Source organism: Oncorhynchus kisutch, linkage group LG2 (genome assembly GCF_002021735.2).
Source record: "Oncorhynchus kisutch isolate 150728-3 linkage group LG2, Okis_V2, whole genome shotgun sequence".
Lineage (NCBI taxonomy): Eukaryota > Metazoa > Chordata > Actinopteri > Salmoniformes > Salmonidae > Oncorhynchus > Oncorhynchus kisutch.
In genome coordinates, this window is record NC_034175.2 from 68689196 (window position 1) to 68703449 (window position 14254).

At 45.5% G+C, this 14254-nt stretch overlaps 1 protein-coding gene across 2 annotated transcripts in view; it reads right to left on the minus strand.

Annotated features, from left to right (window-relative positions):
* LOC109870689 (amine oxidase [flavin-containing]) overlaps positions 1-14254 on the minus strand; it is a 67246-nt gene that overhangs the window by 16330 nt on the left and 36662 nt on the right. For both annotated transcript variants that reach the window (XM_031800769.1, XM_020461283.2), the window contains exons 4-6: positions 2140-2244; positions 961-1052; positions 675-816 (exon numbers count right to left, since the gene is read on the minus strand). In XM_031800769.1, the coding sequence (XP_031656629.1) occupies positions 675-816; positions 961-1052; positions 2140-2208 (303 nt within the window). In that variant the 5' untranslated portion in view covers positions 2209-2244. The remainder of the gene's footprint in view (positions 1-674; positions 817-960; positions 1053-2139; positions 2245-14254) is intronic.

The window sequence follows — 14254 nt, forward strand, 5'->3', positions numbered from 1 at the left end:
GGAGGGATTATGTTCCTAAATGAATGAGCTGGAACAGTCATGTGGAGGGAGGGATTATGGTCCTAAATGAAGGAGCAGGGAACGACCAGGGACAGCCATGTGGAGGGAGGGATTATGGTCCTAAATGAAGGAGCAGGGAACGCCCAGGAACAGCCATGTGGAGGGAGGGATTATGTTCCTAAATGGGGGAGCAGGGAATGACCAGGGCCAGCCATATAGAGGGATTATGTTCCTAAATGAAGGAGCAGGGAACTGAAAATGCTACTTTGGAGGGTTGAAGGACAGACCAGAGGTTTAATGGTTCCAATCTAAGTAGGATCCAAATGAGAATGTAATCGTTGTGGAATGGTTTGTGCTAACATGGAGGAGAGTTTACTGAGCTCAGTTGAAATGGCTCTTGGGTCAGCTCAGTAAACCTAGAACCAAAGCAAAAAATAGGGTTTACCTTATTTCATCGCAATCCTGTCCTCATTATGATTTCCATGCACATACACATATTCAGATAGACATGCTAGGACCCCGTATGGATATGAAAGAGCCATTCCCCAGAGTTAGAGAGACAGCCAGACAGACAGGCAGGCAGGAAGACAGAAAGTCCATCAGTCAGCCAGAAATACAGACAGAGACAGCTAGCCAGGCAGCCAGCCAGTCAGCCAGCAAAATGTGTACAGTACCTGTCCTCCGTTGGTGGTGGAGAAGATCCTCATGGTCCCTCCACACTGCTTGACGTACCAGAGGAACCACAGGGCAGACACCTCGTGGGGTTCAGAGGTCACATTCACGTTCACAAACAGAGTGGCGAACCGCCTCGCAGAACTGTGGGGAGAGGGAGTCGCACAGACACAGACAGACACACACACACACACACAAGAACTCAATTACAAAATTGTACATTACTAAAACATGCTGCATTGAGTTGAATGGTCCTGAGTGTATTGTAAAATGAGTGTAGTACAGCACCTGGTCCAGCAGATCTTATCAAAGAGCTGCTTCATGGTCATCTTGTCCCACTCCTCAGCATGGGGAGCCTTCCATGGAGCCTCTCTGGGGATCTAGAACACATAGTACGAGGGTGGGAGCATCAATGTTCTTAGAATTAGGGGTTGGTTTGGGATTGGACAAGGGGTTGTGGAGGGGGTGGCTGCCCGGCTTAGAGAGAGATAAAGATGCTCAATGTGTTACGAGAGAGAGAGAAACAAACCAAACCAAAAAACCAAAGGCAAAGTCTTCCCATGCTTTGTTGATTTCAAAAAAGCTTTAGACTCAATTTGGCATGAGGGTCTGTTATACAAATTGATGGAAAGTGGTGTTGGGGGAAAAACATACATTATAAAGTCCATGTTCACAAATAACAAGTGTGCGTTTAAAATTGGCAACAAGTGTGCGGTTAAAAAAGGACCGGGAGGTGAGACAGGGATGCAGCTTAAGCCCCACCCTCTTCAACATATATATCAACAAATTGGCGAGGGCATTAGAACAGTCTGCAGCACCAGGCCTCACCCTACTTGAATCTGAAGTCAAATATCTACTGTTTGCTGATGATCTGGTGCTTCTGTCCACAACCAAGAAGGGCCTACAGTAGCACCTAGATCTTCCGCACAGATTCAGCCAGACCTTGGCCCTGACAGTAAATCTCAGTAAAACAAATATAATATAACGGTGTTCCAAAAAAGGTCCAGTTCCCAGGACCACGAATACAAATTCCATCTAGAGCAACAACAAAAAAACAGTACATACCTCGGCCTAAACATCAGCACCACAGGTAACTTCCACAAAGCTGTGAATGATCTGAGAGACAAGGCAAGAAGGGCCTTCTATGTCCATCAAAAGGAACATAAAATTTGACATACCAATTAGGATCTGGCTAAAAAATATTTGCATCAGTTATAATCCATTGCCCTCTATGGTTGTGAGGTCTGGGGTCCGCTCACCAATCAAGAATTCCCAAAATGGGACAAACACCCAATTGAGACTGCATGAGGAATTTTGCAAAAATATCCTCAGTGTACAATGTAAAACACCAAATAATACATGCAGAGCAGAATTAGGCCGATAAATAGCAGTTCAATTCTAGAACCACCTAAAAGAAAGAAAGAAAATAAAGGAAGAAAGAAGAGAAAGAGAGATGGGTGTGTTTACCTCACTGCCCATCTCATCCATCTTCCTCCACAGGTTGTTGTAGTCCATCAGGGCGAATGGGTTCCACATGGGGGGGAAGGAGCCTTTGAATGGGTAGGACTTCCCCTGTACGACACATGGGACAACACAATGTTGTGTCAAATTTAATTCAAAGATTAAGGCAGAGACTATTTAATTGTATAATATAACAATATTTAATCAAGCAGCTGCAGGAGAGATCTCTACACAGGGAAGAAGTCAGAGTGAATGGTTCCATGTCCCTTACATTTACACATTGTTTTCATTTTATCTTTATTTAACTAGGCAAGTCAGTTAAGAACACATTCTTACTTTCAATGATGGCCTAGGAACAGTGGGTACAGCCTTGTTCTGGGGCAGAACGACAGATTTTTACTTTGTCAGCTACTAGTCCAACGCCCTAACTACTAGGCTACCTGCTGGTTACTAGTCCAACGCCCTAACTACTAGGCTACCTGCTGGTTACTAGTCCAACGCCCTAACTACTAGGCTACCTGCTGGTTACTAGTCCAACGCCCTAACTACTAGGCTACCTGCTGGTTACTAGTCCAACGCTCTAACTACTAGGCTACCTGCTGGTTACTAGTCCAACGCTCTAACTACTAGGCTACCTGCTGGTTACTAGTCCAACGCTATAACTACTAGGCTACCTGCTGGTTACTAGTCCAACGCTCGAACTACTAGGCTACCTGCTGGTTACTAGTCCAACGCTATAACTACTAGGCTACCTGCTGCCACATAGTGAGAGGTCATAATAAAATCAAATTGTTTACACAAGTTATTTTATACGAGCAACAGCTCACCCCAAATTCTGCTACTACAACATGGAAGGGTTAGTTATCATCATCACCAACATATACACGCATGGGACTTCAAAGAGAATGTCGGCCTCAGTGGGCGTGACCATGGCGTTTTATATTTGTCATCATTTAATTTGAGCCAATCACATGACTGAGGCGTGGCTCTGTGCTTGTGGTGTGCTAGCGTACGGGGGAGGGTTAGGGGGAAGGTGTGGGAGATGATTGGTTGGTAGAGGATTCCAATCAAGCCAATACCTATACGCTGGGAGGTTCTCCTGGTCTTTCTGTATGAGTAAATGTAGGCCACGTCTGATGCGTTGGTCCTCCAGACTCTTCGGTCTTTACGCATTAAGGTGGAAGTGACTTGGAACGAAATCACAGCAGCAGTAACAGCATCACCTTCATCATCATCAACCATAGATTGAAGACTCCTAATAGTGAACTGAGAATGCAATCTTTTGCAAACGTCTCAGTTCTACTGACATTCAGGTCAAGTCTACTTTTGAATTGAAATATACATTATTCTCCTGCCAGCTCCCTGACAGAGGGGGCGGTGAAGCAACCCCTCTCCTGCAGCTAGATCCCAAGGACGATGATAACCATACGCCTGCTTACGTAATGGTCCCCCACAGATGAAAGATAGCAACTGATTGCACATTCAGCAAGGCAGATAAGATTCTCACACTCTCAATCTCACACTATTTCTCAACCCCTACAGGGTTATGAATGTGGTCACGGGTAGTGGGAGGTGTCAAAGGTATTAAGGTCATGTCCCCTCCCTTCTAGCTTGGCATCCAACTGATTTCCCTGTGTTTGACTGTTGTTGAAGTGAATGGTGAGTGCCTAATTCGGTGTGGTTTATCCAGGCTAGCCTTGTATACTGGTAATCGTGTAGGATGTCACACTACACCTCTAATAACCCCGCTGAGAGAGAGTTTAGCATCACTGACACTTCCACTGTGAATGAAAAGGCTGTATTTGGTGTTAAGGATCCTAAACGGCTCTATTCAATCCGTATCGTAGGAGTTCAGCGTTATGGCGTGATTGAAATTTAAAGACAATGTTCCCGCCTTAGCGCAGACTGCATTCATGGTGAACGCTGCATGTGTTGGCTCATTCTGAAATGACCTTTACATTTCTATCACGCCTCAGTGATACAGATTGAATACCTTATCTGTGCTTTATTTCCAAGGGGGCGTGTGGCTTTAGAAAAAAGCCTGGGGAAACCATATCAGTTCAGTTAACTGCAAGTGCACTGGGGGATAGTTTGTGTTTGTGTGTGTTACTCTTACATAACTTGTGTAAAGCACAAAGGTTGACAGTTAAATGGGTCGGTCTGAAGGCCCTGACAGTGGTTATTTCATACCCTGGATGACAGATGTGTCACACACACACACGCATGCATGAAATACAGGGGGAGAGAGAAAGTCTGAAAATGCATTGCCCAGCGCTGTGGAGAGAGCAACAGGTCTGTTACCATGGAAACGGGGAAAAGAGGAGGAGGAGGATATATCACAGCATCTGTTGTGAATTTGCTACAGAGCAGAAAGTGAAACCACATAGAATAGAAACCACAAGGGAAGGGAAAGAGGATGCCCAGTCAGTCAACTGAATGCATTCAACCGAAATATGTCTTCCGCATTCTACCCAACCCCTCTGGATCAAGGAGGTGCAGAGGGCTGCCTTAATAATGTATGCAGTACAGTACAGTGTGTTATGTTAAAGTATACTCTTAAAACCGGTGCGACGGCTGTAAACAGGTGCGACGGCTGTAAGCAGGTGCGGCAGCTGTAAACAGGTGCGACAGCTGTAAACAGGTGCGACGGCTGTAAGCAGGTGCGGCAGCTGTAAACAGGTGCGACGGCTGTAAACAGGTGCGACGGCTGTAAACAGGTGCGACGGCTGTAAGCAGGTGCGACGGCTGTAAGCAGGTGCGACAGCTGTAAACAGGTGCGACGGCTGTAAACAGGTGCGACGGCTGTAAACAGGTGCGACGGCTGTAAGCAGGTGCGACGGCTGTAAGCAGGTGCGGCAGCTGTAAACAGGTGCGACAGCAGTAAGCAGGTGTGACGGCTGTAAACAGGTGCGACGGCTGTAAACAGGTGCGACGGCTGTAAACAGGTGCGACGGCTGTAAGCAGGTGCGACGGCTGTAAACAGGTGCGACGGCACTAAACAGGTGCGACGGCTGTAAACAGGTGCGACGGCTGTAAACAGGTGCGACGGCTGTAAACAGGTGCGACGGCTGTAAACACGTGTTGTAGTGTTTTACGTCACTCAGTGTGTTAGGAACTCTTTTATTAGTCCAATGAATACAGGTCACCATGACTACACTGAAAATGATGATGAAATAACGGGCATGACATCAAAGCCGTTCACTGTTTCTCAATATCTGATAGCGATTTATCATTAGCTAATTAGCAACTGTACTTCAAAAAGTTCCGCATATCAATTTAATAATTACTGGGGAAAAACGTATTAAATCAACAATGTTTCCACATCATTTCAACAAAAATGTTGATGTGATGACGTTGTTGAATCAACTTGGAAAAAACTGATTGGATTAGCAAAGTCATCAACGTAAGGAAATGTCTTCTTTTTTTTCTACCCAACTTTTAACCATAAATCAAATGACATGCTTTCTTGATATCGCGTTGAATTCACGATAGTTGACAAGTCAACCAAATGTAAATCACAACTAGATGTTGAAATGACGTCTGTGCCCAGTGGGTGGCCTCTTTCTCAATTTCTGATAGTGATTCCTCAGGCATTAACCAAAGCACTGCTGAGGTTGCAGCAGGCAGCTGATAGACAGTGTAAGGCAGTAGTTTGCTGATATGAGGAACCAGGATTGCCCTTTTGGATTAGTATTAGCACTCGCTAGTAGTAAAGCTGATTAGCAGCTAGTGTGGACGCTATCCCTAATTACACAATGGGTTGGCAAGCAGCTGGATGGCTGGACCTTGATAATGGCTAATTCTAGCTAATGTGCAGTGTAATAGAGAGTAATATAGTGGAGTTTAGTGGAGTGTAGTGTAGTTTAGTGGAGTCTAGTACAGTGTGGTGTAGTGTCCATGGTTGTGCTATAAAGCCTTGATCAATGTCTGAAGTGGTTGACCCAGTTAGCCTAGTGGTTAGAGCGTTGGACTAGTAACCAGTTCAAACCCCTGAGCCAACAGGGTCAAATATAGTGCATTCAGAAAGTATTCAGACCCCTTGACTTTTTCCACATTTTGTTACGTTCCAGCCTTATTTTAAAATGGAGTTAAAAAATCCTCATCAATCTACACACAGTATCCCATAATGACAAAGTGAAAACCTGTTTAGACATGCTATGAGACTGCTATGAGACTCAAAATTCAGCTCAGGTGCATCCTGTTTCCGTTGATCATCCCTGAGAGGTTTCTACAACTTGATTGGAGTCCACCTGTAGTAAATTCAATTGATTGGACATGATTTGGAAAGGCACACACCTGTCTATTCAAGGTCCCACAGTTGACCGTGAATATCATAGCAAAAACCAAGCCACGGGGTCGAAGAAACTTTCCGTAGAGCTGGGGAAGGGTACCAAAACATTTCTGCAGCATTGACGGTCCCCAAGAACACAATGGCCTCCATCATTCTTAAATGGTAGAAGTTTGGAACCATCAAGACTCTGCCTAGATTTGGCCGCACAGCCAAACTGAGCAATCGGGCGAGAAACGCCTTGGTCAGGGAGGTGACCAAGAACCTGATGGTCTGACAGATCTCCAGAGTACCTCTGTGGAGATGGGAGAACCTTCCAGAAGGACAACCATCTCTGCAGCACTCCATCAATCAGGCCTTTATGGTAGAGTGGCCAGATGGAAGCCACTCTTTAGTAAAAGGCACATGACAGCCTGCTTGGAGTTTGCCAAAAGGCACCTAAAGGACTCTCATACCATAAGAAACAAGATTCTGTGGTCTGAAACCAAGATTAAATTATTTGGCCTGAATGCCAAGCGTCACGTCTGTAGGAAACCTGGCACCATACCTACGGTGAAGCACGGTGGTGGCAGTATCATGCTGTGGGGATGTTTTTCAGCGGCAGGGACTGGGAGACTAGTCAGCATCGAGGGAAAGATGAACGGAGCAAAGTACAGAGAGATCCTTGATGAAAACCTGCTCCAGAGTGCTCAGGAACTCAGATGGGGTGAAGATTCACCTTCCAACAGGACAATGACCCTAAGCACACAGCCAAGACAACACAGGAGTGGCTTTGGGACAAGTCTCTGAATGTCCTTGAGTGGCCCAGTGTCACGACTTCTACCGAAGGGAACTCCTCTCCCTGTTCGGGCGGCGCTCGGCGTCGCCGGTCTACTAGCCGCTACCGATCCCTTTTTCTTTTTCTGGTTGTTTTGTTTGTGTTCCTTTTCACACCTGGTTTTCAATTGCTTTGATTTCTGTGGGTATATAGGGCACCTGTTACCTGCCGTAATTCGTGCAGGATTAGACTTGTGTGTATTGCGCTCGATTGTATTTGATGTTTGTTGTTTTTTCGCTATTACGCACGTGTATGTAAAGTGTCGGAACTGTGTTTGTTCCTCCGTGTGTTTGCACGAGTTTCTGATTATTCGAGAGCGTAGTTTTGGGATTTTTTTCTGTGCCGTTTGTATTGGTGGACTATATTATTAAACACGCTTCTCAGACATCCCTGATCTCCTGCGCCTGACTCCTACACCTCTCACCAAGACGCATGTTATCACACCCAGCCAGAGCCCGGACTTGAACCCGATAAAACATCGCTGGAGAGACCTGAAAATAGCTGTGCAGCAATGTTCCCCATCCAACCTGACAGAGCTTGAGAGGATCTACAAAGAAGAATGGGAGAAACTCCCCAAATACAGGTGCTTCAAGCTTGATATTTCAGATGTTATTTTTAATACATTTGAAACATTTCTACAAACCTGTTTTTGCTTTGTCATTATGGGGTATTGTGTGTCGATTGATGAGGGGAAAACAATATTTTATCCATTTTTGAATAAGGCTGTAATGTAACAAAATATGGAAAATGTCTGAATACTTTCCGAATGCACTGTAGTAATACGTACTGAGTTAACCTTGTATCTTTATTGACCTTATATTTAAATCTTTGCACTGTATCTATGCACACTCCCTGGTCAACTCAAACCCTAGCTTTATCTCTGCATCCCTGTTCAACCCTAACTTTATCTCCACATCCCAGTTCATCCCTAACCATAGCTTCATGTCCACATCCCTGTTCAACCCAAACCCTAGCTTTATCTCCACATCCCTGTTCAACCCAAACCCTAGCTTTATCTCCACATCCCTGTTCAACCCAAACCCTAGCTTCATGTCAACATCCCTGTTCAACTCTAACCCTAGCTTCATGTCCACATCCCTGTTCAACCCAAACCCTAGCTTTATCTCCACATCCCTGTTCAACCCAAACCCTAGCTTTATCTCCACATCCCTGTTCAACCCAAACCCTAGCTTTATCTCCACATCCCTGTTCAACCCAAACCCTAGCTTCATGTCCACATCCCTGTTCAACCCAAACCCTAGCTTCATGTCCACATCCCTGTTCAACTCTAACACTAGCTTCATGTCCACATCCCAGTTCAACTCTAACCCTAGCTTCATGTCCACATCCCTGTTCAACTCTAACCCTAGCTTCATGTCCACATCCCTGTTCAACTCTAAACCTAGCTTCATGTCCACATCCCTGTTCAACTCTAACCCTAGCTTCATGTCCACATCCCTGTTCAACTCTAACCCTAGCTTCATGTCCACATCCCTGTTCAACTCTAACCCTAGCTTCATGTCCACATCCCTGTTCAACTCTAAACCTAGCTTCATGTCCACATCCCTGTTCAACTCTAACCCTAGCTTCATGTCCACATCCCTGTTCAACTCTAACCCTAGCTTCATGTCCACATCCCTGTTCAACTCTAACCCTAGCTTTATCTCCACATCCCTGTTCAACCCTAGCTTTATGTCCACATCCCTGTTCAACCCTAGCTTTATCTCCACATCCCTGTTCAACCCAAACCCTAGAGTTTTGGAATGAAACTCTTCCTTTATACACAACCATGCCTCTTTTCTCTGTAACACGTGTCCTTTCCCAAGACATCACATATGAGAAATTAGATGAAAGATGTTGTAATCGCTAGCTAACAGATGTTAGCTGTGCGTTTGGACAATGCATAGGCTAATGACAGTGGGCAGCTGGCATTGACCTAGCATTAGCGGCTAAGGTATATTTAGCGCTCTCTCTGTCACTGTGATGGGATTAACGAAGTGACATGATTTTACGAAGAAACAGGTTGTCTGCCAGAAAAGCATTAAGAACAAATTAGATAGATTGAGAGCCAGAGAGAAGGAGAGTGTGCGAGAGAAGGAGAGAGTGCGAGAGAAGGAGGGAGAGAGGGAAAGAGGGAGAGAGGGAGAGAGGGAAAGAGGGAGAGAGGGAGAGAGGGAAGGAGGGAGAGAGGGAAAGAGGGAGAGGGAGAGAGGGAAGGAGGGAGAGAGGGAGAGAGAAAGAGAGGGAAGGAGGGAGAGAGGGAAAGAGAGAGAGAGGGAAGGAGGGAAAGAGGGAGAGAGGGAAAGAGGGAAGGAGGGAGAGAGGGAAGGAGGGAGAGAGGGAAGGAGGGAGAGAGGGAAGGAGGGAGAGAGGGAAAGAGGGAGAGAGGGAGAGAGGGAGAGAGAGAGGGAGAGAGGGAAGGAGGGAGAGAGGGAGAGAGGGAGAGAGGGAAGGAGGGAGAGAGGGAAGGAGGGAGAGAGGGAAAGAGGGAGAGAGGGAAAGAGGGAGAGAGGGAAGGAGGGAGAGGGAGAGAGGGAAGGAGGGAGAGAGGGAGAGAGGGAAGGAGAGAGAGAGGGAGAGAGGGAAGGAGGGAGAGGGAAAGAGGGAGAGAGGGAAGGAGGGAGAGAGGGAAAGAGGGAGAGAGGGAAGGAGGGAGAGAGGGAAGGAGGGAGAGAGGGAAAGAGGGAGAGAGGGAAAGAGGGAAAGAGGGAAGGAGGGAGAGAGGGAAGGAATGAGAGAGGGAGAGAGGGAAGGAGGGAGAGAGGGAAAGAGGGAAGGAGGGAGAGAGGGAGAGAGGGAAGGAGGGAGAGAGGGAGAGAGGGAAGGAGGGAGAGAGGGAAAGAGGGAAGGAGGGAGAGAGGGAGAGAGGGAAGGAGGGAGAGAGGGAGAGAGGGAAGGAGGGAGAGAGGGAGAGAGGGAAGGAGGGAGAGAGGGAAAGAGGGAGAGAGGGAAGGAGGGAAAGAGGGAAAGAGGGAAAGAGGGAAGGAGGGAGAGAGGGAGAGAGGGAAGGAGGGAGAGAGGGAGAGAGGGAAGGAGGGAAGGAGGGAGAGAGGGAAGGAGGGAGAGAGGGAGAGAGGGAAGGAGGGAGAGAGGGAAAGAGGGAGAGAGGGAAGGAGGGAGAGAGGGAAAGAGGGAAAGAGGGAAGGAGGGAGAGAGGGAGAGAGGGAAGGAGGGAGAGAGGGAGAGAGGGAAGGAGGGAGAGAGGGAAAGAGAAGAAGTTTCAAAGGTTTTATTACATTATGCACAAGTAGAGTGAAATGACTCAAACCCCAACAATGCAATAATCAATAACAATGTAATATATAATATATGATATAAAAAACTAAACTTTTAACCTAAAAACACACCTAAGAATAGTTAATACGAAATAAAGGAAGTAAGCATACTATATACACAGGAAATATATATATTATTTTGTTCCAATACCATATTTACATGTGTAGGTTTACTGTAGTGATGGAGGGAGGTACACTATAGATACAAAAGTATGTGGACACCCCTTCAAATTAGTGGACTCGGCTATTTCAGCCACACCTGTTGCTGACAGGTGTATAAAATCAAGCACACAGCCATGCAATCTCCATAGACAAACATTGGCAGTAAAATGGCCTTACTGAACAGCTCAGTGACTTTCAAACGTGACAACGTCATAGGATCCCAGCTTTCCAACAAGTCAGTCCGTCCCGGTCAACTCTAAGTGCTTTTATTGTGAAGTGAAAATGTATAGGACTAACGGCTCAGCCGCGAAGTGGTAAACCTTACAAGCTCACAGAACTGGACTGCCAAGTGCTCTAAGATAAAACTAGGGTTAGGATTGAACAGGGAGATGAAGCTAGGGTTAGGATTGAACAGGGAGTTGAAGCTAGGGTTAAGGTTGAACAGGGAGAGAAAGCTAGGGTTAGGCTTGAACAGGGAGATAAAGCTAGGGTTAGGGTTGAACAGGGAGATAAAGCTTGGGTTGGGGTTGAACAGGGAGATAAAGCTAGGGTTAGGGTTGAACAGGGAGATAAAGCCAGGGTTAAGGTTGAACAGGGAGAGAAAGCTAGGGTTAAGGTTGAACAGGGAGAGAAAGCTAGGGTTAAGGTTGAACAGGGAGATAAAGCTAGGGTTAGGATCGAACAGGTAGATAAAGCTAGGGTTAAGGTTGAACAGGGAGATAAAGCCAGGGATGTAGAGATAAAGCTAGGGTTAAGGTTGAACAGGGATGTAGAGATAAAGCTAGGGTTAAGGTTGAACAGGGAGATAAAGCTAGGGTTAGGATTGAACAGGGAGATAAAGCTAGGGTTAAGGTTGAACAGGGATGTAGAGATAAAGCTAGGGTTAGGGTTGAGAACTGAGTCCACTGAAGCTAGGCATACTGTTATTTAACAGCAGTACACATGTCATAGCCTGGTCCCAGATCTATGTAGCCTGGGACCAGGCCACTGTCCCTAAACACACTGTTCTCTGGTTCAATTGCCATAATAAATACACAAATATTATACAGTACAAGACTAATGAAATACATTTCCTTATAACAAAAGGAAGGAGATGAGGAAAGAAGCAAACTATTGAGATGTAGGGGTGGTTCTGGGCATGCCTAGTTGAGCAGGGTTGAATGATGTCATGTGCCAGAGGGCTCTTCCACGAGAAAACCCACGGAACCCTGTGACATCATCCACATGACCACTCTGCTGCATTCTACTTTACTGCTGTGTGTGTGTGTGTGGTGGAGGAGGAGGTGGGGGGGGTCGCACTAGTGTGTGTGTGTACATAGGCCTACGTGCGCATGTCTGCTCATGTGTGTGTGATTGATAGTGAATGACTCCAAAGTCCATGTTTTTATGGTTTCAGCGTTTGCCAACATCCTCCCTCAACATGCCCCATCTCACAGGAAGGGTATTGAGATCAGCCCCATACAGTAGAAACCAGTTCAGAGAGCCCACTGATTTACAGTGGAGGGAGTAGGTTAACCTGGGTATAAGGCTGAAGCCAGAGGGACTAATCTAATATGGAAGTAGACAATACTGTGTGTTAAGAATAATGCTGCTACTAGTGTAATAATATATGAGGGATATATAGGATAGAGAGGGAGGGGGACAGATGGAGGGGGGAGAGAAAAAGAAAGGAGAGAGAGGGGGGAGAAAGAGAAAGGGGGGTGGCTGCAGGGTTTTCTTTTTTCTCTCTCTGTTCTCTCTTTCCTCCCTCTCTCCGGGCCACTCTGGGGAGGAGAAACCACATTAGAAAAGTCCTTCAGGCAGAGATTAGCATCTCCAGTCGCTAACGCTCACTGCTAATGCTCACTGCTATAATGCTCCAGAGAGGCTGGGCACACGGGTGGATGGTCACTAGATGGCCATGCTGGAAATGACCATATTGTCATCAGAACTTATGAGCAACTATGTGGAGTAGAGGTTAGGGTTGTGGTTGAGGCTAAGGGGTAAGGGGAAAAAGGGATACCTAGTCTAGGGTTCTGGTACTAGTGATCTGGTACTAGTGCTCCTAGGGCTGTGACAGTCAGTCGGTCTCACGCTAATTGACTGTTATTTAACAATTAACCCATCGCCTGGCTTCCACATATAGCATACAAGTCATTTTAAAAAGTCTAATAAATCCATGTAATATAGCTTACACCTTCATAATAAATCCATGTAATATAGCTTACACCTTCATAATAAATCCATCATTTGTGTTTTAGACAAGTCTAAAGATGCATGAAATGAAGAAAATTGTCCATTTCAGAAGAGAAGAATATCATCCTCTATATTGAGCGGTTAGCAAATGCTTAATTTTAGAGTTAATTAATGTAACTTTAGTTGTTCTACAAACGTTGGGCTATATGTTAGGATTTTTAATACATTGTAAGGCTGCATGATGCGACTCTAATGATGATTTGTTAAAAGTCGCTTAAAAGGCATGAGCTCTGCTTAGTTTTTGTGCAGGCTGTTTACACTCAAATAGTCTCTCATTCACAATTTGACAAGCACATGATAATGCCTTGAATTTCACGGCAGCATCCCCTTTTTGGCCGTAATGCACCCTAAAAAAAGCATGCCTTTTGCGGCCCTTCTCCCTGAGTGTGCTGTGCAATTGGAAGTCCTCTCACTCTCCGTCACGTGATCAGGTCTTTCTAAAAGGCTTCAAGTGAAGACAGACACATCGGGGACGCAACTGAATGCGTTCTAATGCAACTCCGAGGTGCATATTGAAGATATTGGAAGAACTGTCCACATTTACTTCTTGTCAGCCAATAAGATGAGTCGACCTAATGAACAGCAAAAGCAATAGCCCATGTCAATCTACTATCCCCCACAGTACAAAAGTCCACCTATTCTGTGTGAGAAATAAATATTCAAAAGAGTCTGGGACAGTTGTGGGATGCGATAGATCCCAAATTAATACAACCCCTAGCATAAAACAAAATGTTTTATACAATGTGGCTGATGCAACAGATCAGAACGTTTAGCTTAAAATGTTGATAACCTATTAGGCTATTTCTTCACATTATAAGCACAGCAATGTCCACATGGTAATAGGCTGTAAGCTTGAATCTTCCATTAGCAGAAAAAAACATGCAAGCTGTGCTGCAGTACGCCGCAACTTTTAAAGGAAGAACCACTTCCCCAGGCAGGTAGCAAGTTTGGTATGCTACTAATGAACAGCAGCAGCATCAGATCTTGGAAAAATCGAATTACCGTGACTAAACAGTCATTTGGAATTTGACTGCCTTCATGACTCGTAACCGCTGGTGTGGCAGTAAAATGGTCACCGTAATTGCCCTAGGTGCTGTCTGTATATAGCTTAATTAATTTTTTACTCTGCATTGTTGGGAAGGGCTCGTAAGCAAGCATTTCATGTTAATGTCTACACCCGTTGTTTTCGGTGCATGTGACAAATAACATTTGATTTAGTATTTTGTTCTTTCAAAACATAGTCATGACTGAAAGAGAGACGTGCATTTCCTGTGCATTAGAGTGTGAGACGGCCAGAGCAGGAAGTTATCTGTTATCTAATGGAAGTGGTCAATACTGGCCGAA